Source organism: Labeo rohita, unplaced genomic scaffold (assembly GCF_022985175.1).
Source record: "Labeo rohita strain BAU-BD-2019 unplaced genomic scaffold, IGBB_LRoh.1.0 scaffold_73, whole genome shotgun sequence".
NCBI lineage: Eukaryota > Metazoa > Chordata > Actinopteri > Cypriniformes > Cyprinidae > Labeo > Labeo rohita.
In genome coordinates this window covers 66,855-94,127 of record NW_026129667.1, presented here as the reverse complement: position 1 = coordinate 94,127, position 27,273 = coordinate 66,855, and the positions used below count along the sequence as shown (strand labels likewise).

Below are 27,273 nucleotides of genomic sequence, written 5' to 3'. Positions count from 1 at the left end.
GATTGTCATTCACATAGATCCACATGATTATGAAACATCAAAGGATATTTAGAGATGACTGGCATGTACCGGATGATTATGATGATGCAAATGGAAACGTTTGCTAATTTAGTTGTTATAGCAACAAACTGAAAATAATGAAAGGGGGGGATTCCTGCCCCACCACTGGCCAGAGATGACTCTCTGCCTGAAACAAGAAATACCCTGAGGTACAGTAAATATCCCAACTGTCTTCTGATTTTTGCATAATTCGGACACTCTTTACCCATCACAGCTGTTTGTCTTTGTAGTTCATTATCTCTGTGCATTTTTAGCGGCCTAAAGCCAACCAAAGCCGCAGGAGCTGAGTGCGGAAATGACTTGTGACGCATTAATCATCAATTACATTTGCATCTTGTTGTTTATTTTATCCACTGAATACTTGACTTTGAAGCATTTCTTAAAGCATCAGAAGTTCATTTTGAATCAAAGCAAAACTTTGATGAATTTACGATCAACAAACAAATGTGTGCTCCCACACTCACCCCCTTCTTTCCTGCCAACCCCTCCCCACAACAGGTGCTTTAATTCTCACATAATGAATGACACTCCCAAATATTCCCATGGTCACATGACATCACATATGAATGTTTACATGGCTCCTATAGTATTTAAGTTCCTTTTCATTTACCTTTGTTTGTTTGTGTTTCAGCTTGTTGGTATTGTTGTATTGTGGATTCTTTGGATTTCTTAATAAACTTTGTTTTACTCTCATCATCGCCTTCTTTGGACTTCAGTGTGACAGAATCCTGGACCAAATAATAGAATATGCTGCAAAGTTCAGTGGCTCAATTGAGCTCCACAATTTTTAGCATACCATGATGACGAGACCCTGAAATCGCTGTTCTGGATTGGGCAAATTACCATCATCCCGTAGACCTCCCAGACACCACAGGACTTGGCTGGAAGAAGGCTGTCATTAGGTGTCTGGAGTGTGTTTTTCCTCAATCTAGAGCTGAGCCAGCCATCAACACGCTGCACGGAGTGTCTGCCTGAAACCACTGCGGCTGAAGAGCCAGTGCAAGCAGAAGCCTAAGCCTATTGACATATCTGACCAGGTGAGTAGGCCAGCATTTTGGCTCGTTTCTGTGATGCACTCTACAAACATGTTTGCGGAAAACTGAGACAGCAGGTGCACTCTGTTTATTTTCTTTATTTAACAAAAGCACAATGTTTTGTTTTATTGTGAGTGTTCGCAGATAAAAGTAGACCCTTTGCGGGGTCTTTGCGAAGGGTCAGTTGGTCATCCAAAGAAGCCACATATAGATCATTTAAAATGTGTTGGTATTGGTCAAATATTCTATTGATAGTGTGTCATATAGCCTACACCCATCCATCCGTCCATCCATTCATCATCAACTGTTTATCCGGATCTGGGTTGCGGGGGCAGCAGTCTCAGCAAAAAACTCTAAAACCCCTCTCCCCAGACACTTCCTCCAGCTCTTCCGGGGGAACCCCAAGGTGTTGCCAGGAAAGCTAATAGACGTCGTCCCTCCAGTGTGTCCTGGGTCTTCCCCATGGCCTCCTCTTGGTGGCACAAGCCCTGAATACCTCCCCAAGTAGACGTCCAGGAGGCATTCCGAACAGCTGTCTGAGCCACCTCAACTGGTTCCTCTCAATGTGGAGGAGCAGTGGCTCTACTCTGAGCTCCTTGGAATCTCTAAAGCCCCATTCACACTACAAGCAACAGGCAGCGACAAAGCGACACGATCCCATTCAGTTCAATGGATAGCTGGCGATTTCCGGCGACAAGAGTGACATCGAGCTACAGCAAGCGTTGGCAACCGGATGGGGCGTGTCCAGCGACGCGAAAAAGTTCAGAATCCCTCAACTTTATGCAAATGAAGAGCAACTTTCGGGAGCGACAGCCAATAGGAAAGAAGACGGTAGAGCTCATGTGATCGTTCTCCTCTCAGCCATAGATAAACATACTCAGTGGAAAAAAGTAGGCTCTGCTTTTCATTCGTTTTTTTTTTTTTGTATGTACAGATTTAATTTAATTTATATTTATATTATACTTAGTCTTTTGCCGCCAAAATGTTTGTATTTAGTGGGCAAGAAACCTGATTCGCTGTCAAGGCAACCAGTAGCGAGAACACCCACTAGCAACCTAGTTGCCAGACAGACTTCAGTACAGACAGAAGTCGCTGCTAGTGTGAACGCAGCTTAAGGGAGCGCCCTGCCACCCAGAGAAGGAAACTCATTTCAGTCGCTTGTTTCCGAGATCTTGTCCTTTCGGTCATGACCTGAAGCTCATGACCATAGCTGAGAATAGGAACGTAGATTGAGTGGTAGATCAAGAGTTTCGCCTTTATGCTCTGCTCCTACTTTACCACGAACTGCATTGCTGCTGCCGCTGCACCAATCTGTCTATCGGTCTCACGTTCCATCCTTCCCTCCCAAAATACTCCTCCACCTGAGGCAAAAACTCTCCTCCAACCTGGAGAGGGCAAGCCACGAGCACCATGGCCTCGGACTTGGAGGTGCTGATTCTCATCCCTGCTGCACACACTCGACTGCAAACCATGCCATTGCACGCTGAAGGTCCAGGCCTGAAGAAGCCAATAGGACAACATCATCTGCAAATAGCAGAGATGAAATCATTTTGGTCCCCGAACCAGACCCCCTCCGGCCCCTGGCTGCGCCTAGAAATTCTGTCCATAAAAATAACGAACAAAACCAGTGACAAAGGGCAGCCCTGACGGAGTCCAACATGCACCAGGAACAGGTCCGATTTACTGCCAGCTCCTGCTCCAGTCGTACAGAGATCAGATAGCTCTTAACAGAGCACCTCGGACCCTATACTCTCTGAGCACCCCCCACAGAATGCTACGGGGGACACGGTCAAATGCCTTCACGTTCCACAAAACATCTGGACTGGTCAGGTGAACTCACATGAACCCTCAAGCACCCTAGTGAGGGTATAGAGCTGGTCCAGTGTTCCATGATATTCATGTTCCAGTTGGTCTGGAGGTACTACTAGTGCTGCTAGAGTGAAAAGACGTGAGAACGATTATAAAGATCTGTGATTTCACATGATTTGTGGCATGTACGCTGCTTATTGTTTTATGCAGATGGGAGTACCCCTGTATGTTGTGTGATCAACGTTGACTCAGAGTTTATTTGTGAAACTCCATTTGAGTAGCAGTGAACTGAAAGTTTACTGTTTGAAGTAATTCGGCACAAGAAGGATGAAGTACGCCACCAGATAGCCCTGTGAGCTCAACAGGTCCTCTGGCAACATTGGATGACAAATTTGACGAATCACCAGATAGCCCTATGAGTACCGTGATCTCAACAGGCCCTCTGGCCTTCAAACTGAAGACTGAATCAACGTGCACATACACAAACAATCTGGATCTGGATAGTGGATCACTGAGGTAACAGACTTTATTTTGTTTTCTCGGGTAAGCGAAGGGGCCTTTGTTCATTTACTGGCCACAACAATTGCAAGCAGCAACTCAGGCCTGCAACAGGGTGGGTTCTTTATTGGGAGTGTGTGTATGAGTGAGTTTGAGTGTCCACATATTAGTTTATCTGACTGGTCTTTATATAGTATTTCACTTGTATTTTCTGATTTGACTGACACTGTAAAAGTTAAGTTTGTTAACATTTGTGCTCAGAGGAACACCATTTTTAGTATTAGTTTGAAGTGTTGTAACTAAGCCTAGCTAACTATAGCTAATCGTTCACGTTACGTGGAAAGGCTATTTCCAGTGTGTGAGAAGTTTAAGAGTAAGACAGAAAAACAGGATACATTAAAGAATATTACCTGAAAGTGAGCACTGAAGAGAAAGAAATTTGATTAGAAAAAGTATAAAAGGCAGATAAAGCGTTGCTTAAATTCCTTTATTGCTGTATTTTTTGTTTTGTATCTTTTTCCGTTTATTTAGTTTATTTTTATTGTTAAAACCCTACATCTACAGCATTCATACGATTTTTGACTTCTGCCTATTTCAAGTTTTAATACCAATACAATTGGAAAGTCCCTCACTTAATCGTGTATTGTGTTTTGTTACATTGCGTGGTTGAATTGTATACTAAGTATTTGAAGTGAACCTAAATCAACAATTAACCAGTTAGTCATACCTTTCATTCAGAAGATAGCTCGACAGGATCAATTAGTATTTCGAATTCAGGCCCTTTTCACGTTCATTTACCTTGAGTTCAGTGGTAAATTGATAAGGGGGCTACACACAGTACCCTGGCATAGACTTTTCTGGGGAGGCTGAGGAGTGTGATCCCCCTATAGTTAGAACACACCCTCTGGTCCCCCTTCTTAAAAAGGTAGTTTTTAAAATGCATAAACGTGCCCTAGAATAGGCTAGGCTAATCAGTGATGATGTTCTTTGATAATGTTAGGCTGCTTTTAGCCTTATGCTGGATCTGGTTTTGGGCAATGAAACTAAGTATGTAAATAAGTAAATACATTAGCATGATAATATCATGTATTGCCGATCTCGCAGGTTGAGGATAGGACCCAACACTACTGTAGCATATTAATTACTCACCCTCCTTGCATCCAAGGTGTATATGACTTCCTTCTTTCAGACGAATGCAATCGGAGTTATATTAAAATTTATTCTGGCACTGCCAAGCTTTAGAATGGCATAGATGGGTTTTTCTCCTCATCATTCCAAAACAAGTAATAAAAAGTGCCTCACATGGCTCCGGGAGGTTAAAAAAGGCCTCCTGTAGCGAATCGATTTTTGTAAGAAAAATATACATATTTAAAACGTAAGAATCAATTTTAATCTAGCCTGTGCTAACAGTTGTACACAGATCTTGCTTCTTTGACAAGGGGCGTGGCAGTACTGAAATACCATCTAAGCTGTTCGCCAATCGCAACGCAGTGGGAGAGCTAACCAATCACAACACATTTCGTTTTTCGGAAGGCGGGCCTTCATTAAACCTGGAACTAATCAAGCCATATGTGCCAGGCTGGGAGAAATGTATTGTAATAATGTAAATTATGTTAAAAAATTCTGCAGCTAAATAAGTAGCAGACAGTGTGCTGGCTCACTAGGTACCCTATGTGTTTGTGTGAGTGTTTTTCTACCTATGGTTGTAATAACTGTTCCAGCGAAGAAGAAGGAGTTGCTGAGGTCCCATAAACTGCTCTGATTGGATGAATTTCCTGAAGGGTTCACTCCTGCTCGTAATGCTGAAACCACTTGCTGTGATAAGAGAAAAAGGTTTGTATAAGTACACATATTCCAAAAATATTTATATGTTCACACACATTTCAAGGTAATACTGTTTCTGCCTCTGTATGACAAACTAGTAGCATCAATTGAAAAAAAAAAAAAAAAGAAAAAATTCTATACATATATACACCTATCTCCTGTAATCAGCCTGCTTCAATCACTCCACCAGCACCACGGAAAATAAACCCTCTTCCAGTGTATGCTAGCTCGTGTAAAAGAAAAAAAACTAAGTATACTTTGTGATTGAGCCATTAAGTACATTGCTAGATGATGGAGGTGATCAGGGCCATGGAGAGCTCAACTGTGACACGTGATGTATCACCTAAATGGCAAAGAGGCTCAGGTGTGCTGTATCAAGTAGCAATCAGCAGCACACTTAAGCAAAGACTGAATGCCTGGGTACACAATTTATAATAGGCTTTTACTATTGTTGCTTGTCAGACTGTACAAACGTGATGATCATGTCACACTGTGGGATCTCAGTTGTCATTAATGTTAGACTGTACAGTCAAGATACGTTACAAACAGGTGCGCACAAGAAAACTTGTCCAGAGTTTTACCTTATAAACCCATACACACTCAGTGACTGTGAGTTGCACTGCATGTGGGGCTGTAATGTTGCTATCATGAAAAGCCTATGAACGGCGGCTGTAAGCAGTGTAAGCAGCACTTAACACCCACATGAAAGCAGCAGTGCAACTGGTTTTTATAATAGCAAAGGCAACAACATATCATCGAAATTCCGTGAGCAGAGTTTATGGTGGTTAGAAGAAATCTCTAGCATTAATTCTGATCATGGCTCATGACAATTTGATGTTCATCGTAGATGCACCAAACCTTCTGACACTGCCAGAATTTCTTCTGAGGTAAAATTTGATCGCAACAGCCATTAATTGACCATCAGTGAACATGTCAAACTAACGATCAAAGATTTTTGCCTAGGATCTGAGATACGTTTTAGGATTTGCAAAATTTGTCTCAGATGGCCAAATTGTGGCCAAAATCATACAGTGTGTGCCTGACTTAAGACTCAAAAGAGGGAGACGACTCAAAATTAGGATTTTTCCCACCTCCTGCTTGTAAATAATGTCTGGAACACAGCTTGAAGTTGGATATCCGACCTGTGAACTCAGGGCAGATCGATCTACTTAGACCTCAGCAGGATGCATCAGGATTTGACAGTATTGCTTCCAAGGTAGAATTACCTGTTGCACCTATTTGAGCAACACACAGGGCTGAATTAAGTGCAATACCCACTGAAACAGCACTTCTGCTTCCACCAAAATACTGTAATCAGAATCCACCCACAAGAACCCCGCCATGCAAATTACATTCAGCACAGACTTTGTGGGTGTTTTGTGCCATGCCTGACTGGACAGTTACTTTAGTGAATCTAGTAACCTGTCTCTCTGCATCAAAGAGGGAAAGGCCAATACAAAGGCACATAAAGTGTCACTCTTGTGAAGATATTGTGGGCCAAGGAAGACCTTCTCTTAGAAGCAACTGTGGAAGCAACCAAGGTTTATATTTCTAGTAATTGTTGTTATATCCCTGGTTGTGACTGTTGTAGGCATGTCAAATGTTTGTATCATGATTTTTGATTGATGGTTTTTATCTTGGTATACAATGACTTTTATGATCATTACAAAATGCAGATTTCAGTGTTGTCCTCTGGCACTACATACGCTCTCTGAAGGAATACTTGTTTCTGCAACGCAGAGGAACTTCTGAGCCATAGCAGCAAGATGATGTACAGTCATGTGAAAAAGTTAGGACACCCTATTGAATTTTATGGTTTTCTGTATCAGGACATAATAAAAAATTATCTGGTCCTTGGCAGGTCTTAAAATTTGGAAAATAAATCCTCAGATAAACATCATCACCTGACACATCACACAGTGTCATTATTTATTTAAGAAAATACAGCCAAGACAGAAAGGCCATGTGTGACAAAGTTAGGACACCCTATGAGTCAACTGCCTGTAGATCCACATTTAGCAGCAATAACTTGAAGCATTTGTTTTCTGTGTGACTTTATCAGTCTCACATTGTTCTGGAGGAATTTGGACCACTCTTCTTTTCAACATTGCTCCAGTTTATTGAGGTTTGTGGGCATTTGCTTATACACAGATCTCACCACAGCTTTTGAGTCAGGATGAGCTCTGGACTTGGACTGGGCCATTGCAACACCTTGATTCTTTTCTTTCCCGCTATTCTGTTGTAGATTTGCTGGTGTGCTTGGGATAATTGTCCTGTTGCATGACCCAATTTTGGCCCAACTTTAGATGTGGGACAGATGTCCTCATATTTGACTCTAGAATACTTTGATATACAGAGGAGTTCATGGCCAACTCAATGACTATAAGGTGCCCAGGTCCTGTGGCTACAACATTATGGCCAAACATCTCCACTTTGGTCTCATCTGTTCAAAGGACATTATTCTAGAATACTTGTGTTTTGTTCAGATGCAACTTTGCAGACCTAAACTGTGCTGCAATGTTTTTTTTTTTTTTTAGATAGAAGAGGCTATTTTCTGCCAAGCCTTCCAAACACGTCATTTTTGCCTCATATTTCTCTAATGGTATTGTCATGAACTTCATCATTTAACATGTTAACTGAGGCCTGTAGAGTCTGAGGTGTAGTTCTTGCGTTGTCCGCCATTTCTATGAGCTTTACACGGTCTGATCTTGGGGTGAATTTTCTGGGACGTCCACTCCTGGAAGGAGAGGTGTCTGTTTTAAATGTCTTCCACTTGTGAATAAACTTCAAATTGTTTGGAAATGGCCGTATTACTCTTCTTAGATTGATGGCAGCAACAATTGCTTCTCTAAGATGATTGCTGATGTCTTACCTCCTTGGCATCATGTTAACACACACCTGAAGGCTCCAGACCAGCAAACTGCCAAAGCTTATGTTTTATAGAGGTGCTCAGACTTGCTGACGATCAGTTAATCAAAGGTATTTGATTAGCAGTACTTGACTGTTATTTACCCTCTTAATTCCAATGTTAACAGTAATGGCGTCCTAACTTTGTCACACATGGCTTTTCCATTTTGGCTTTATTTTTGTTCAGTAAATAATGACACAGTGCAATTTGTCATGTGTTGTTGTTCATCTGAGGTTTTATTCTCCAAGATTTAAGACCAGCCAAGGACGTTTTTTTTAATGATGTCCTGATATGAAAAACCATGGAATTCAATAGGGTGTCCTAACTTTTTCACATGTCTGTAGTTCTTAAGCTTGCCAACTCCATCACTGCATCTGGATGCAATACATGGATCTGACTCATTATTGGTGGCACAGAAAGGTACAGCTTCAGCCTTTGTTTTCAGGGAGCTGCTGCATTTACCCTTCTCAGCCCTCTGAAGCTTTGGCCAAGCTTTGGCACTATTTTTCAGAGGTAGGAGGATAGGTTGTGCTGGTTTGCTCTGCATAAGCAGATCCCTCTGTATGGGTTTTGGGCCTTCCCCAGTTTAGCAGTTGACTGTGGCCTAAAAAGTCATCAGAAAAACCTCCCTTTAACCTGGGATGAAGCCACCACCTTCTTGGTATCATCAGTGTTGGACTCAGGGTTAATTTAAAAAGAAATTCCCAATATTGTTTGTAGTGTTGTCCTCTGGAACAAATTCCTAGGCAATGTGACTGAAGTTTCCAACCTTTGAGGTAGTGAATAGTGCTATGTACTGATGACCAGTGCCTTTACTACAGGTCCATAGGTCAGTGTTGTTGCATTTTCCTTGGCCAACATGCTTGTCAACTTCCACTGTTGTACATTTTGTATATTGACGACCTACAGCCAATGAGAGAGCAAGATACAGGGCAAGGGAAAGTTCAGGGGGATGAGTCATAATAGATCTGCATCTGCAACAAAACATCAACACGCATGGCTTCTGCAAGCAATCATTCTCTCCTTCATATTCTTATTTGTTTATTTATTTATTTATTTTTTACTACAAATCATTGTACTGACAACTTGGATTGTAAGCTTTTTGTGGGCTACCGTTTTTGATAGGAATAAGTCTCTTCTGTCTTGCGTGAGCTTATGTTATTTCCATATTAGTTATCACGTGTTTAGTTGTGAAATGTAGTTCGTAGACAATGCAGAGTTGTTGCAGATTCTTCCTGCTGAAAAGTTTAGTGTGTGATTAATGTGTTTAATGTGTGACACCCATCCATCGTTTAGTGTGCACACAACAGCAACTAGACGGTACCTCAGACTGTTGTGCAGTGTGAGAACAACAGCGATTCGCCACATCTTAAAATTGCGCAGTGTGAACCGACACTCCCGAGACATTTGAATTCTGGACCGCTTCAATAAGTATCTGAAGCAATGGAATAAAAATCCAGCAATACGTGCCTGTACCAGCATCATAATAAGGTTGCAGAAACATCGGCACACTCATTTAATATAAAACATGCAAACTACTGTACATGCAAGCAAGCTACAAATGGTATGCAACACAACGTATTAAATAATTGTAGTATTGACAGTTTCCTTGACTGCAGTCTAGTATGAAGTCTTGATCCTTACACTAGTTTGACAGGAGGCAACATTTTAATGTTTGGGTCTTTCATTTTAAAGATGAAAATAATAAGTATAAAATGAGCCCCACATCAAGTCAGTATAACAGTATGACATTTGGGATAGATAAATAAGAAACCTAAAGTGCGTAATCCAGTTGTCCAATATTTGGTTTGTGTGCAAGTCAGCTCTTTCACCTTCACTAAGTTTTCCAGGTCTGATGAGTTGACACATGGATGCTGCTCAAGGAATTCCAGTTTTTCCACCAGGATGGCCAGTTTCTGGGATGTCTCATGAGGCTGTTCCAGCTCTTTAAACACAGTCGCTCCAAGAATCAAGTACAGCACCACCAGCAGGAAGACACTCAGCACTGTTTTCCAGCGCATAACAGTCACACGAGGCTCAAAGTCATCTGGAGATTTCCGCAGCACTGGCTGAGCTGAGAACGACAGACGTGGTTTGGAGTTGTGAGTGGCTGTTTTAGGATCAAGGAGGTCAGGAGCAGCCACTAATAGACAGGATAGAAAAGGAAGAAAGGAAGGTAAGAAAAAGAAAGAAAGAGAAAAAGAAAGAAAGAGCATAAGATAAGATTATACACATTCTCATCAGTAGTCCAGCAGTACTTTACCAATAAACAAATTTTGTATGTGTGCAATCAGGTCATACAGAATAAAACTGTAATGTCTGTAATGGCAGTCAATTTATGTGCCTTCAGTGTGCTAAAGGTTACAGAGGTCTTGTACTTAAGTAGTAGTAGTCTCAAACTACTATTATGCTCAGCAGACACTTTTACCCAAAATAACTTATATTGCATTCATACACAACACAGTTATCATGTATTTTCCAGACTCAAACCTAACACCTTGGCATTGATGCTTCTACTACAGGAACATTTGCTTGAGCTACACTATTCTATACTATCTATCTATCTAGTTATCTATCTATTTCAAAGAACCATATCCTCTTTAAACAAGAAGGCTTTGGAAGAAGACTGTCAGGTTTGAGGTAAGGGATTTATGTGTAGAGCATTTTTTAAGCTATTTCAAAAAAGAAACAAACTATCCCAGACACCACACACAAAGGTATAAACAACAAAGAACTGGCACAGGACTGAAAAACAAGGATAATACATAGAAAAGCAAAGAGTAAGGATAACAAAGGAAGACAGGTAGGAAAAATTAACCAATGATCAGTTATCAAGAGAGGCAGTGTTAGAAACCGAACTGACACTGAACCGAAACCAAACTGACAGAAGTGCAGGGAATCTGAACATCAGGCTCCAAACATACAATGTATCACGAGGACAAAAGAAGACACAGCCCAAGCTTGAAATCACACACTCACACAAAACAAGATGACAGGAGTGTCAGAACTCTGTCACCAATCTTAGAATAAACTAGACCCGAAAGTAACACAATCCAGACACTTAGTAATAGATATTTAGATAATTAGATTTTGCATGTCATCATTCAACTGAATGATCAGTGTACATTTCCAACCCTCAATTTAACAATGACACAAAAAAGTGAAAGTTGAATTTAATTTAAATGTCTAAAGGATGAGCTTGCTGTATCTTTTTTATTATCGGTTACATGCAGGGGTGCAGTGAGTCTCTCTTTTCTCTCCCACACACTGCAATGTCTGAAGGGTGTTGTCCTACAAGTGTTCTCCAATGCTTCGATATAAATTTTTCTTTTTTCTGTCCCTGAAAGTAGTGATTTTTTACTTTTCTTGCAGACACTCATTTAATCTCGCAATTATAATTAACACCTCTGTCATTACAGTGCTTTAAAGTCAGCAGCATGTATTTTTCTCTCTAGCATTACGCGTGTTTCCGTGTGTGAGTTATGTGGGGGTCAGGGCCGGTTCTAGACAGGCACATATGGGGGGGCAGTCAGAAATGTGAAGGGGGCATCATGTGTACACATCATGTTCGAGCACTGTTTTTTTCCCTGTGCTTATAGTAACAGTATTTTCCTTGCTGAATTGTGTTGTTAGCTGTGTCCAAAGCCTGGAGAAGTGGATTGCACTTTGTCAGGCCTCTACCTTCAGACCTGTCCAACTTGGGTGTCCCACTTGAAGACTAAGCTCCTGCTGGTATAGCTCTTAAGGTCACTGAAGCACGCAAACCCCCTGACCACAATAAGGTGGCAATCCCTCAGGGGGGGAAACTGAAAAATAAAAATTAAATAAAATAGAATAAAATATCCTTAATCCAGATTTTATCAATCAACGACATAACATTTATCTTAGCTGGGTGGTCTAATTCTCAAAAACGTTTAACCTAAAGTAAGACTTAACACTATAACTAGAATATTTACAAAACTGAAAGGTTGTCTTATGAATAATAAAAAAAAATGTGTGCGCGTGTGTGCGTGCGCTGCAGCCTGTGAATGAATACACACAGCGGAGGGACAGAGACATGAGGAAAATCTAATACCTTTTTCGGCGGATTTTTCCGCTACCGCAGATCATTTTGTCAACTTGTAATATATTCATTTTGTGAGTATATTAACATGTGCTTTCTCAAGTTTTCAAAATTTTGATTTGAGGGGGCAAGACATTTATTTGAGGGGGCACTGCCCCCTCTTGCCCCTGCGTAGAACCGGCCTTGGTGGGGGTTGAATTTACTTTACAACCATTCTTTTAAAAATCACTACATTTCTGCTGTAGGAAAATCCCTGAAACCACTCAGAGATAAGCTTGACTTCATTAATGTGGCTACCAAAACTTGTTGCGTGCTGAATGCGTGAAATCATTTCATTATCCAGTCCAAAGAACTTGTGTGCTTCAGGTTGAGGATCCTGGACCGCACATTTGTATCCCTTCTGATCAGCTAATTAGGAGAGATCTCTACAAGATACCCTTACGAAAAAGTTTATTCAAGTGTGCTATTGGTATACTTCTTTTAAACTAAAAATAGGGACATATACTTTCAGTCTACTTTTCATGCACTTCTCAGAAAAGTGCTTTATGTAGTTCTCAGAAATATACTTAAAATGACATTTAAGTGTACTTAGAAAAAGTCAAAATATATTTGAGCTACACTTGTGCTCCAAGAATCCATGTTTTCATTGTTATATGGTAGGGGGCGCTATTACACATGTTCTGTAAAGAATTTCCAAAACACAAGCAAAGAAGAAACTGACACAACAGATGCTTCCACATTTAAACTAACACGATCATCAGATATAAAACAGCATCAAAACTGTGTAACCTTATGGAATAAAAAGTTGACCCATGAAGAGGTAATGATGACCGTCAAGCTTTGGAGTCTTGATCGACTCAATCTACATTTTGATTATCATTCTGAATCCAATGCATAGTCTTTTTTCAGCTTTTTGTTCAAAATATTGTTTATATATTTCTTCTTTTATTTGTAATTATTTATGAAACTTTCCCACATTCAAGTGTAAATAAAACTACTAAACTAGTAATTTACTGAAACTATACTTCAAAGTGTACTAAAATGCTACAAGTATTTAATTAGAACACAATCAGTATACTTATACGTTTACTTTTAGTATAGTTGCAGTACAAACTAAAAACATAGATGTAAACTAGTTGTGTACGCAAAGTGTACTACTGCTATACTTTTATATACTAGGAAGTGGGCCAATTTAGTACACTTACAATATTAAGTGTACACTTACAAGTATACTACTAGTACACTGATATTTGTATACTTGCTACACACTTAAAAATATACTTGAACTTTACTTAAGTATACTTAATAAAATAAACTTAAAGTATAATTCTTTTTGGTAAGGGTAATGATAAGAGTGAGCTACAAAATGTGCAGAGCGGTGTGTTCCCAGGACCAGGAATGAAAAACATACAGTGCCGGTGAGCTGCGATGCAGCCACAGACCTGGTAAAAAGATCATCCGCTGGGTTCCGATCTGTAAGTGAAGGAGTCATTTGGTGTATATGCAATGAAAAACATAAACAAAGAAATGTTTGAAGGCTTCTTTATGTGGGCAGACTCTCACCATCAAGACTCAAGTCCTCATGGGTGAGAAAGCTTGCATCCCAGTGATGCTGTTTGAGGCAATTTTATGCAGTTTCATACGCATTTCAACTGAATATTCACGGAGACTGAGAAGACTGAAATGACACCCTGTATATTTTCTTTATTTACAAAAACCACAAACATTTGTTGATATGTTGAGCGTACACAAATAAAAGTAAACTTTCTACAGATTCAGGTGATGTATTACTTTTATGTGTCCAATTAAAATTGAGGGAGCAATTCAAGGTCTTTTTGCTGACATCTGGAAAATATGCGCGTGCTCCCGCCTGCGGGTTAGCCGACCCCAGGAGGTTAAGAGTTGATGCAAAAATCGCTTCTTTTGCTCACTGTTCTCTACAGCTTGTTGAAAACAATAAACAGACTTTTTAAAAATTTACTTATTGTGTTCTACTGAAGAAAGAACTCACCACTCACCAAGCATCAAATGTTTATCACAGTCAGCATATATAGTATAAGTATATAAAGTATATAAGTATATAAAATGGTGATATTACCAGTTTTATGGCCAGGAAAAAAAAAACAGCCATTGGCTTATGTAGCAAAATGTTAGTTTGGACTCTGCATAAGAGGTCAGAATTAAATTTTTTGTGTAAACTATCCCTTTAAAATTATTATTCTGTGAAAAGTACACTGCCCTCCAAAAGTTTAGAAAAACGCCCTAGAAAAGTTGGGTTTTGGACAATATTGGCATAAATCCTTTTTAATTTGTGATAATTTTACACTGATAATGTACAACACAAACTATGAAAACATATTTTATTACATAAACAGTTTATACACAGAAAAAATTTAAATTTTCGATTCATCAAAATATCCACCATTAGCAGCTATTACAGCTCTGCATAATCTGGGCCTAAATTCATTGTATTCTAAACTTAATTGGCAATCAATTGTCGAAGCTATTAAGGTGTGCTGACCCAAAAAATCACAGCATTACAGCTGGCAAAGGGGCATGTCTGACTTTGACATGTATATATTCCTATTATTATGTAATCAAAATAAAAATGATTATTGCTGCTCTTCAATGATAATGTCAAGTTACTTTAATGTATTTGCACGAAAAAATGATAAGGATTTAAGATGATATTGTCTCCATAAAACCGTTTTGAAAGTTGTAAGATTTGAAAATGACAGGTGATTACTCGTTGTCATCCGTGTAAAATACAATATGTTGTCTGCCATGATTAAGAAGACTATCATGCAACATGCTCTGTGGGTAAGGTGCACATGACATAGGATGAGAACCATAAAAAAAACACCAGCTAAACAGAAATGCTAAAAAGATGTAATCAAGCTATCAAGCTGCTATTAGGATAAAGTGCCCACAATTTCATACATGCAATCATTTAGTAAATCAGGGCTAAAACACTTTCAAATCACTGATTGTTCATTCAAAGGAGGAATATAGCAATAACATCTTAAATTAAATTAACAGTTTCAAACAGCCTTTAACAGATTTTAGTCAGTGGGCTATAAATCTATACTTTACAAAACAGTTTTAAATTTTATGTTTTCGTTCTCAAAAACAGATTTACGCCATACAGTATGTTCCCTTAGGCTAACACACATGCATGATTGATGCTGATGCACAAGGTCATCTGTGGCTCACCTCAAACTCACAGTTCGACCATGTTATAAAACAGAGCTTGGATTCTATTAATTTTCCATGAAAAGCAAATTTTCAGAACCATGATTACCTTTACAATTACTAACTTACTCACAGTTATATTCTGTCAAAGTACTACAAGTCCTTGATTTATTAAAGCCCAAATCTGCTGGTGTTGGGAACCAAATTGTGCTCTGTCTTTTTAAGCAAGGCTGTTCTCATTTATATGTTTATTATCTTTAAGATGTGGTGATTTACAATAAAAAATAAAAAATAAAAACAGTTTGAATTCTAAAAACGATATTTTCACACCCCTGGACTATTTGTATTGGTTCTTCTCTCATGTGCCCATATATGGTGTTCCTGTTCCTGTCCTTGTTATCGTCATTATTAGTTAATCACCTGCACCTGTCGGTCTATCATTAGCCTACCTTTATAAGTTGTATTCAGTTCGGTGTTTGGTGTCTGGTCTTGTCTATGAGTATGTGTATTCCTACCTTCCTTTTGTGGATATACCTGTGTGGATTATATTAAAGGCTTTTCATTGCATTTCACTGTCGTGTTGCGCCTTTCCTCTCACGTACTGTGACAGAAGTACGTGAGAAGTGAGAAGCACTGTGATTGCAAACAGTAAAGCGGCGTGTTACCCTGTGTTTTATTTTCCATTTTCAATCAGTGTTTTCTTTTTCTTTTGTCATGAATGACCCGGCCGTCCTCGTCCTCCTGCTGGAGCAGGGGGATGGCTCTCTTGAGGACCATACCGCTGACTTTGTGTTTTTGGCCAACATGACACACTACCCGGATAGCTGCCTCCGCTTGTTCTATCAAACTGGACTTAACACCATCACACGAGCGCAGCTGTCCGGGGAAGGTCCTCGAGAGAGCCTTACTGTCTTTGTGGAGTGGGTGCTGGTGTCCTGTGGATCACCGATGACTGTGGACATAGAGGATGATGACGCCAGCCCCACTCCTGACCGAGCACCCACCGCGGACGGACAGCCATCGCAAACGTCGCACGCGACAGAGGAAGTCTCAGTGGAGTGCAAGAAAGCAGAGGAAGGCCCCGCCCACTGCACCTCCACTGAGGGTGAGCAAAAACTGGAACTGGGACAAAAGGACCTGATAAACTTTGAGGATATATATGCAGACATGCCTCCTTTTATCATCATCAGAATTATCAGTTTACCCTGAGCCCTCTGTCTGCCCTGACCTGTCTTCCTGCCTGGATTTCCCACCCTCCCTCTCTTGCCTCATCCACTCATCCCTGCCTCAGCCGCACCACCTCTGTCTCCTGACAGACCCTCTGCTCACCCTCAGCCTACTATCTGTGCAGTGGGTTCGCCACGGGTCTGCCAGTTTTCATCGGTATCATGGCTGGAGGTTCCCTCGTCTCCACCTCCAGCCTCCGAGTCCTGGACTCCACTGTCCGCCATCAGCCCACCAGCTCCACCGGCCCCCTCGTCCCTCCGGCTCCGCCTTGGTCGGTCATCATCCCGCCATTGCCTCAGGACTCCACTCCTCCAGCTGCGCCTCATTGCTCCATCCCACCTGCTCCGTTGGACTCCACCCTCCACCCTCCACCCTCCACCCTCCACCCTCCACCCTCCACCCTCCACCCTCCACCTCAGTCCTCTGTCGTACCGGCTCCGCCGCGGACCTCCGGCTCGGTTGTCTGAGCCTTGGACTCTGCCTTGGCCCTCCGGATCCTCTGTGTCGCCCGGGCTCGATGGCTCTCCGCCTCAGACTTCACCTCCACTTGCTCCCCCTGGGGTCGTCAGCCCTTTCTCCACCATGGCTCCTCCCTCTGTCGGCTCTGCCGTTGGCCACCATCATGGCTGCGGCCTGGGTCTCACCTGGCTCCTCCTGCTCCGGGTTCCTTTCTGTCTCCACCCTGGCTCCTTCCTCCGTCGTCACCACCATGGACTTTGTTTGCTGTTCTCCTCCATCCTCCGCCAGAGCCTCCTCCTGCACCGACTTCCTGTATCCATCCCATGTCCACTCATTTGTTCACCTCCTAAATCCCCTCCGTCCATCTTTTTTTTTTTTTTCTCTATGGCACGAGGTCGCACCTTCTGGAAGGGGGGAGAACTGTCACACCCCTGGACTATTTGTATTGGTTTTTCCCTCACGTTCCCATATATGGTAATGGTATCGTGCTGTACCTTTCCTCTCACGTAATGTGACGCATATTCTGGGCTCAGTACAAGTTAAGATTAACTGACCACGTTTGTGGCAGATTAAGAAACACAAATCTGGGCTTCAGTAAAGCAGATTTATAAATATTGAAATACTCACTGTTTTAATAAAACAAGTCCAATATGCATGTCAACACCATTTAATGCTAATAACTTTTTCTATGTAAAGTTACATTTGTCCATTTTTACAGATTCATTACTTTAGCAAATGAATGTAAACACCATGACTGTAAAAACAATGACAACAGCTTTAGACCTTAAATACTAAAATGTTTTTTTTATTATTATTATTAAATTATTGTATTTTATTTATTTATTATTATTATTATTATTATTTTAATTCTAGACTTTAAGCCTTTTAATATTTGTGTACCTGCTTTAATGAACATGTTTTATATTCTGCTTGGAATTTCTCTAAAAAAGAGACGAAATTATTTTATGGTAATCAACATGTTTTACAAATAATCAACTATTAACCAATGCTGTCAATTATACAAGTTTAAATGGTTAATTTGTATTTTTACTTGTATCTTTTGTATTTGTATTTTTTCAGAAGCCTGAACAATCCTTTAATGTTCTTAAGTGCAATTCATACTCACTGTAAAAAGTGAACCTATGCAGTTGTTGCTTTAAGGAGGTATTTCTATCTGATACTACCTATAATTCTAGTTTTGTTGTTATAACCTAGTTCAATCAAGGTTATGTAACATAAAATTAGAGAAATGTTATTTCAACTTAAATCCATTGACCCAACAACTTCCAATAATGCTCAGAACAAACACATTCAAAACATGCACACCTGCTCCATGCTGATTAGTGAATGTTGGTTTAATAAGAAATTATTTGAAATGATTATATATTTAAAGTTGCGGCAAAGTGAAAATCTCAATGGACAGCACTAATCTTCAGCACCACTGTAAAAAAAAAAAAAATCACCAACATATCTCTCTCTCACACTTTTTACAATCCAGTCTGACTTTTTTCTTTCATACTAAACTTCTTATTGAGAACTGAGGTTTAGATGTTGATGTTTTATTGAAAATGATCAAGTTTGAAGTCACCATTGTGAAGATAAGCATTTGATTTAAGTGGGCTCTTGATTCTTGAATACTTATCAATTTTTCTCTGATTGCTGCAACTGTGTATTTTTAAGGCACATTTGTTATTGCAACAGTTGTGAGAGAAACTGATCAGATCTTAATTACTTATTGACCTAGTCATCATGTAATAGTCATATGTCTGAGAATGTTAGCTGTTAGTCTCATGATGTCATGATAATCAGATACTGTGATTTTTCTCTTTTATTATATAGGAAGTAGGGATCTTGCAGTACTCAATATAATTTCGAACTGTTCGGTACAACATCCACGGTTCAAAACGCGCTTGTGAATTGCGGTGTTTCGGTTTTGCATTTAAATAATTTCCTTGTTTTATTTCTCTCTAAATTTGCTGTGTGTGTGCCTGTGATTTCACATGCTGAGATGAGGAAACGCCTCCCCTTTATATTTGAAAAAGCAACACTTACAGAGCATTTTCCCTTCTAATGAAATGCAATGATAAGCCTTTCTAAACTTCTTGTCCAACAAATGAGAACATTATAACTTATTTTTACTTCACAGCATCCGTTGAGTGTTTGAAATAACTTGGCTTCTTATCATAGAATGAGGCAGTCAGTATATTCTATACTGTATGTCGATTAGCAATGGCTTACAAATATACTTAATCATTATGAAAATACCCGAGATGGCTTGAAGAACACAGATAAACCATATATTATTGCAGACGAGTGTTTATTGTCCTTACATTTCATCATTCAAACCATTTAACGTTACATTTAGTTTTTAATCAGTTACAGCAATAGAGGGTATGCACTGACATCACTTTCCCGCCGGAAAGCCAGACTGAGTGGCAAAAGAGCTTTCAGCGTGAATGGATTTAACAGGGAAGATGTGAAAACATGAGTAAAACAAATGATAATCAGTTTAAACTAAAGCTTGCTGAACCTGATAAGGTTCCTAACAACTTAACAAATATCCAGCGGTCAATGGACATTAATGCAGTATGTGTGTCTGATTTTGACGCCGGAAGAAATAAATAAAGCAAATTTGCCTGTGAACCCATTTTGTAAATACAAAATAGGTTGGTCTAAATCTAGGTGATCACTTATATCAATGATATAAAACATAGTTTTTGTCAGTGTTTATTTAAAAACATCCAGTTATGCAGAATTTAAGATGGTAAATATTTAGTTGATGACTCGTCAATACGATATATTACAATACAATATATAGGATATGATTTTACTGCACAATTCAACATATTAACATGAAATGATAACTGCAAATGCGTGTTTCGCTGCCTGGAGACCATTTGTTTCTTTGAATTGCAGCAATTAATTTGCTTCTCTTTTCAGTAGCTTTCAGCAGTCTGTAAAAATATACCTCAGGTTTCTTGTCAAATCTCTTTCTACAGTCAATCGCAAAGCTCATTCTTGTTGTGTTTTGTGTGTTCTGTCGCAGCATTCGCATTGAAACCAATGCTGCCATTCACTCAAGTCTTTTTGCCACTCAGTGGGCGGAGCCGCAGCCACTCCAGCTGACGGTGACATCACATGCATACCCTCTGTAGCGATGCCTTTACCCATATTAGAGATTTCCTGGCTGGAACGTCATCAGTGTTATCTCTTTGACGCATATATGGATTTTCTGCACGAGGGCGCCCTCTGGCATCTAGTATGAATGAAACCCATCCTATTTTGCGTAAAAAAACGGAAAAATAATACCTTTCTCAAAAGAAATATTAAGCAGACATATAACAATCAATGCTTTTTTCCAGTGTCCAGTGATGTGGCATGCCACAGAACCGAACCGAAAACCGTGGTTAAAAACCAAGGTATATACTGAACTATGGACTAACTGTATTGTTGTGTCCCTAATAGGAAGTGTTTTGAGTTGTGTCTTTTTGACTCACACAAAGATCAAGAATCAGTGCATGAATCTCAACAGTTGTGACAATTTTACCTAAATGGAGAAATCAGGTTACATCTACTGACTGTTATGTTTTTTTTTTTTCTCAAGTTGGTTGAATTCAGTTATAATCAGTAATCTTAAATCATTTATTTCATATCAACAAAACCAGTTATTGTAGATGTTACCAAATGAAGTACAATTTCTAAGCTGAACCAATACATTTTTTTAAGTGCTATAAAGAATGATATCATAAAAAATGTAGAAATTATTTAAAATAAACTACACGTTTTTAATATATTTATTTATTTTTAGAAAAAAAAAAATATTGCCTATTAAAAGAGATCTCCCTGCCCTAGGAAATCGCAACCTCAACTCAAAACATCTGATCTGTTTTCAGTCATGTCTTATTCATATAAACACTATTGTTAAACAGTTATCCAAATCTACATGAGCAATGTTTAGGTGATATGAAATTATACGAAACGAGCGTAGCCTATGTATTACGCAGTTCGTTATACGCAACACATTGATAATTTATGAACCATTTCTGTAGGCTGCAGTTTTTTTCTCCCATGTGACTGCTCTGCTTTTTGATCCAGGGAAATTATTCACGGAAACGGTGGTCATTTAATATTCATCTAGGATGCTGTTTATTCCTGCTTTTATTTCAAAGACTATATCAATTCTAAAATTCATGCGCATCGTCTCCTCCTGTCTGTCTTAGACATTCACACACACATACACACTCAAGCATAACAAAACACATCCGATGTATTTAAAGCCGGTTGTGCTCCTGTTTATGTAACTTACTTCTTCAGTCCTCTCCTCATCGATGCTCGCGTTACCGTGTGGGTGCAGCGGTTCGGTTCAATTTCTGCAACTCCATTTCTTCTGACCCGTGTTATTGCTGTAATCCTCCTGCAAACCTGACAGAAACCACTCAGAAAACGTACAGCTTGTTGAATGAGTGAAAGCGGATGGAAATGAATCGCGCCTCCTGTAGATCACAGACTCCAATGACGCAAGACGCGCGAGAGTGGTTCGGGATCTTAATCATAACTAAAGGTAGTTGGTTTGAACCAGGTTGATTTCTGAACCATCACAAAATTGTGCTCCTGACTCTCAGACTCAGCCCTGCTTACGCACAAAGTATAAGACAAGTAATTTATTCGAAATTTTGGTCATTTTAATTACTTTACGAAGTGGAAACTTGAGTCCAACGCAAAGGACCAAACAAACTCACAGCGTCGTAATATGGCCTCATAATGTTCCAAGATACCACGTAACGTATTTTACGTCTCCTAGTCAGTTCTAATGACCTTTTTTTTTTGAATGTTTAATTAAAACGTGTCTAGTCCAGTCAAGAAAAGTATTATTATTATTATTATTATTATTATTATTATTATTATTATTATTATTATTATTGTTTAGCTTGTTTTAGCATTTGTTTCTTTTAGCCAAGATTTGTTGATCATGTTACACATAAGCACTTTTGAAGCAAGTTTTGAAGCAGGAACACCTCAAGCAACTGAAGAGTACACCATTATGCTCTGTCTTAGTAGCCTATCACAAAGTCAGAACAAACACAACTGGTTAAAAAAAAATCTTCTGGTTAAAGCAGTTTTGGTAATACATCCCTTATTTGGTATCTTTTCTTAATCATGTAGAATGTCTAGTGTTATGCTTACTGTTTGTAATGTATTCCAGGATGCAATGAACCTTTAGAAGCTTAAATTTATTTAAACATGTTTAATACTCTGTTAACATTTTAAAAGTTAAAGATTCAGTTCACCCAAAAATGAAAATTGTCATTTATTCATCCTACTCACCAAACCCATTCATTCAGCTGTCTCTCCAAAGTCCACACAGCCAAAACTTTAACCCAATTATATTTAATATGTCCTGATGTGTTAAGTTTGTAAAGGAACAATGAACTTTTATTATTAAGTATATATATATCTTTTATTATTATTATTATTATTATTATTATTACTGAATAATCATTTTTTTACACAAGCTCTAGGAAGAGTTTGAACACAGACCACTAAGAATGAGAGGCATTACAAAAACGTTTTACTTGTTGCCTACAGTCAAATCATGGTTGCACTGGTATAGATGTAAACATACTGGTCCCGATACACTTCCTGTTTCTTTTTTTTTTTTACTTTACACAAACATCACAAAAAAATACAACCAACATAACATTTGACTGGATGAAAATGTTACATTAGCACCTTTAAGATGTATTTGTATATGTGAAATTAAAAAAAAAAAAAAAACAGGAAGCGCTTCTGGACCAGTGTTGTTTACATCTAGCGAAATGGTCTATTTGGAACAACAGCACTCTTGCTGATGTGATACTGATGAAATAGCACTGGTGGCAGGAGAGTAGAGTTGCCATAGCAACCGGGAACACATCCTTTAGCAACTGGAGAGGACAGAATCTGACATTCCTGTCAGTTACAGAGCCTTATTCTGCATGACCATATTTTAGATCCCTTAATTCTACCCCATACCTAAACTTAACAACTACCTTACTAACTACAATAAGCAGCAAATTATTAGTGTACTGAGGTAGTTAATAGTTCATAGCTGTAGTTAAAAGTTAGTTAATAGTAAGAATTCCACCTTAAAATAAAATGTGACCACCTTCCTCTGTACCCCACTGTTTAAAATTTGTCGTTTATCATTGTGAGGACCAGAAATGTTCCAGTGAAGTCAAGGAAGCTCTTATAAGGCTAATTCCAAAGTAGGAATTGTGCCACTTCAGACGTTTGTTCTATTTGACCATAAGTGCCCTGCGAAGTGAACTTCACAGGGATATTATGCCATGATTGCAGTTTGAAGGGATTGTATATGTGTTTATGAATTTAAATTGTATTCATTTACAGACTACAGAGGTATGAATGTCCCACTTCACAATTCTCTAGCAAGTTTCGTCTAGACGCTGTAAAGATGTTGCAGGCAAAGGTATAGCGCAAATTCATGAATAAATGTTCTTAAGTGAAATAAACTGCAATGGAATTCCCATGCTTAGGGAGTAGAGAGCAACAAACACTGTGTAGGGACCTTGTCAATTGGAACACACTCATGCATGGAGCTCTCTTCTAATGAGCTGGCAATCTGAATCAGGTGTGTTAAATAAGAGAGACATGCAAAATATGCAGAGTGGGGGGTTGTCAGGAATGAAATTGAGAACCATTGAAATAGAGCATATGAAAATAGAAACAGTGAGGGATGCAACATAAAGTGGGTCTGGAGACAGAGGTGGAACAGGGTTCCAGGGTGGAGCTAGAAAAGTTGGTGACCAGAGAGGAGCTAGAGATCAAGGTGGAGCCGGCAGAGCAAGAACAGGAGGCCTGGGGTGATTCCCAATCAAGATTCCCATGATGGTGCAGCTGACCACCACAGCAGATCAGAAGGGACTCGGGACCTCCAGGTGGACCTGCACTAGCTGCCAGTCTGCTACATAATCGATTTTAAAATTTTACTTTTAGCTTTTAAAGCTCTTAACATCTCAGCTCGTAAATGTATATTTAGATAAAGTCGAGAGGTGATCATGCTTGTTCTATTGTTAGGCCAAAACTGTGGAAATGTCTCCTGCTTTCCCTCAGATTAGGGTTAGGATTTCATCAGAATCTGAATTTAAATCTAAGTTATTAACCTATCAATTTCCCCAGGCTTATAACTGTTCCTAGAGTCTAAGGCTCCATCTTTTCAGTGTTTTAATATTCTCCTCCCTCTCATTTTATTGCAGCCTGTATTGTTCATATTTACATCTTATGTTTATTTTAGTATGGTTTTATACAGCACAGTGGTCAACTACCATTGTTTTTATTGTGCTTTATAAATAAATTTTTATTTGATTTGATTTGAAAGCGGAGCAGAATTAGTTAATGCTGATGAGACAGGAGTAGTTCCCAAGGTAGTTCAGGCAGAACTGGAGACCACTTCAGCAGAACTGACCAGACTGGAGACTTCCACAATGGAGCTGAAGACTATCACAGTGGAGCACATGGAACTGTAACAAAAGGCACAGAGAGGTCAGGGTAGGTCTCTGGAGTTCTATTCAAACAGGCAGGGAGTGGCCACTGGGCATTCAAGGAAATGGCTGCAGCCTCTGGAGGAGCTGTAGTGAACACCGCTGCCTCAGGAGGACCAGTAGTGGATGCCGCTGCCTTGGGAGGAGTTAGTGTGTGCTTGGAAGCACTAAGAGTGGCTCGGGACTACCGGACTAGGAAGCACTGAGACTCTTGGGCTACGTTCACACTGCAAACATAAGTGCTCACTTCTGATTTGTTGCTCAGATCTGATTTTTTTGGCTGTTCACATTATCATTTTTACGTGTGTCTAATAACAGATTCCGGCGTAAATGAATGACGGTCCTGAACTGACCTGAATGCACAAAAGAATGACAACAAAATGGAGTGACGTAAAAGTTGTATTGTTCAGACTGAGGTTGCACTCCAGAACATCTCCATCCTCTCGTGGATGACAGTTTCAGTTCTACACATGGCGGAGGCTTGTTTGGGCCATGACCAAGTTACCTGTGTTTTTCAGGCAAGCTTCTGATACAAATGTGTTTATGATGCCACCATGTAAGGTTGGGATCTGGGACAGGGGTGTCCTGGAGGGCTACTGTCCTGCGGAGTTTAACTCCAGTTTGTTTAAATGTGACCATGAAAACTGTTTCCATGCCTTTTGTCCGACTAGATGCAGCACGGAGGTCATTCCCGAGTTTCTTGTTTGCCCAGAGAGGACTAAAAGAGGTAATTCCTGAGTTTCCACACTGTTCAGATGCGACCATGGAGGTCATTTCCATGTCCTCTGTCTGTCTAGATGTCTTTCCACGAAGGTCATTCCTGAGTTTTCAGGCTGTTTAAAAGTGACCAAGGAGATCAATCCTGAGTTTCCTGTCTGTTCTGATGTGACCACGGAGGTTGTTCTCAAGTTTCCTGTCCGTCTAGATGCTCAAATTTCTTGTTTGCCCTGATGTAGCCATAGAGGGCAATCTATGTGCCCTCATCGCTGCCACAGAGATGGAACAAAATTCCTTCATAACTGCAGCTAGGGTCAAAAAAAGCCCCTGAACTATCTGCTTGTCTTTATGTTTCTTTAGGTTTGTCGAAATCAGCCTATCACTGTTCACTTGTCTTGTGTGTCTTTGTTGAGTGCCTGGCTTCAATTTTCATTGGCTAGACATTCTTGTATTGTCATGTTCTATATAGCACATGTTTATGATTGGCCACATGCTTTCTTGTCTGTGTTGTACACAGCACATCTTCTTTGGCTGCATGCTTTCTTTTCTTTTTTACTGTGGATATGCATGTTTTTGTGTCATAAGCCCTATTCGGAAAGTAATTGTTTCCATGTGGACATCTGTAAAAATTAATTTATATGGTACCTCACTGATAAAACTATACAGTGATGCCAATTTATTCACAGTGTAGAAACACAGTGTGTAAACACAGAGATGTGTATTTGCATGGGAATTAAATTAACACATGGTGCTGGGAGAAAAGCACAGATTTCCTGGTCATAAAATCAAAGATTAACCTCTGTAAATGCTGAAAATAGGTTATGTCCCCATGTGAAATAATTACTGTCTAAATAGGGTTATATTTTGTATCAGGACATGGCCCTGTTTTCTTTGTTTTTGAGCCTTGTGCTTCACTGTCTAGTTTTTTACCCTCACCCTTTTTGTTACGTGATTATTGGTTTATTTTCATCACCAGTTCTCCCTCATTACCTGCTTTGCTTTCCTAGTTATCCTCCCTGTGTGCTCTGTCCTGTGCTGATCCGTTGCCGAAATTCATGTCTGATACATGAGAACACTTCATAAAAAAATGTAAGTTATCTTTTTATTATTTTTGCGAAATATCGTATTCACAAACACAAATAGTCAAATAGTAAACTGAACATCCACCAATATAAAACAGAACTGATTCATTCTATATTTAATAATCTCAGAAAAAAAAAAAAAAATAGCATTTGTAATAAAAAATCTAATTAGTATATAGATCATTTATACAGAAAATAGTTCCAGTCCTCAACTTTGATTAGTAAAGTAAATTTCCTGTTGTCATTTTACCGTTTATATCAATTTGTTACTCTTTTCCAGGCTATGAGTTAGGTACTGAGTTGAAGTGGAGCTATTTAAGATCTCTCTTTTTTTTGGTTCCTGTTCCTGTCTCCAATTCTGCTTGTGTCTATCCCACCTTTAATTTTCCTGTGATTTATGATGTGTGTATCAATGTCTGCTCAGTTCTATTACTACAGTATATTTGACTATTTACCTGCTATAACTGCTCTAATTTCCCAACTGCTTAAATCAGGGGTGCCCAAACTTGGTCCTGGAGGGCTGGTGTTCTGAAGAGTTTAGTTCCAACCCCAATTAGACACACCTGAACCAGCTAATCAAGCTTTTACTAGGCATACTTCCAACAGGTGTGTTGAGGCAAGCTGGAGCTAAACTCTGCTGGACACCAGCCCTCCAGGACTAAGTTTGGACACCCTTGGCTTAAATCAGGGGTGTCAAACTCAGTTCCTGGGGGGCCGCAGCCCTGCAGAGTTTTATTCCATCCTTGCTCCAACACACATACTATGCAGTTTTCAGTCAAGCCTGAAGGACTTGATAAGTTAGATTAGGTGTGTTTAATTAGGGTCGCATCTAAACTCTGCAGGGCTACGGCCCTCCAGGACC

At 39.5% G+C, this 27,273-nt stretch overlaps 1 protein-coding gene across 7 annotated transcripts in view; it reads right to left on the bottom strand.

Annotated features, from left to right (window-relative positions):
• The window catches only part of kcnk2b (potassium channel, subfamily K, member 2b), a 45,912-nt gene extending 24,295 nt beyond the window's left edge, over positions 1–21,617 (bottom strand). For all 7 annotated transcript variants that reach the window (XR_007827174.1, XR_007827173.1, XR_007827169.1 and 4 more), the window contains exons 1-3: positions 21,381–21,617; positions 9,966–10,276; positions 5,099–5,216 (exon numbers count right to left, since the gene is read on the bottom strand). Coding sequence is in view for 1 of the 7 variants with exons in the window: in XM_051104499.1 (XP_050960456.1) it covers positions 5,099–5,216; positions 9,966–10,276; position 21,381 (430 nt within the window). In the remaining 6 variants the exon portion in view is untranslated. The remainder of the gene's footprint in view (positions 1–5,098; positions 5,217–9,965; positions 10,277–21,380) is intronic.
• Between the last annotated feature and the right edge of the window lie 5,656 nt (positions 21,618–27,273).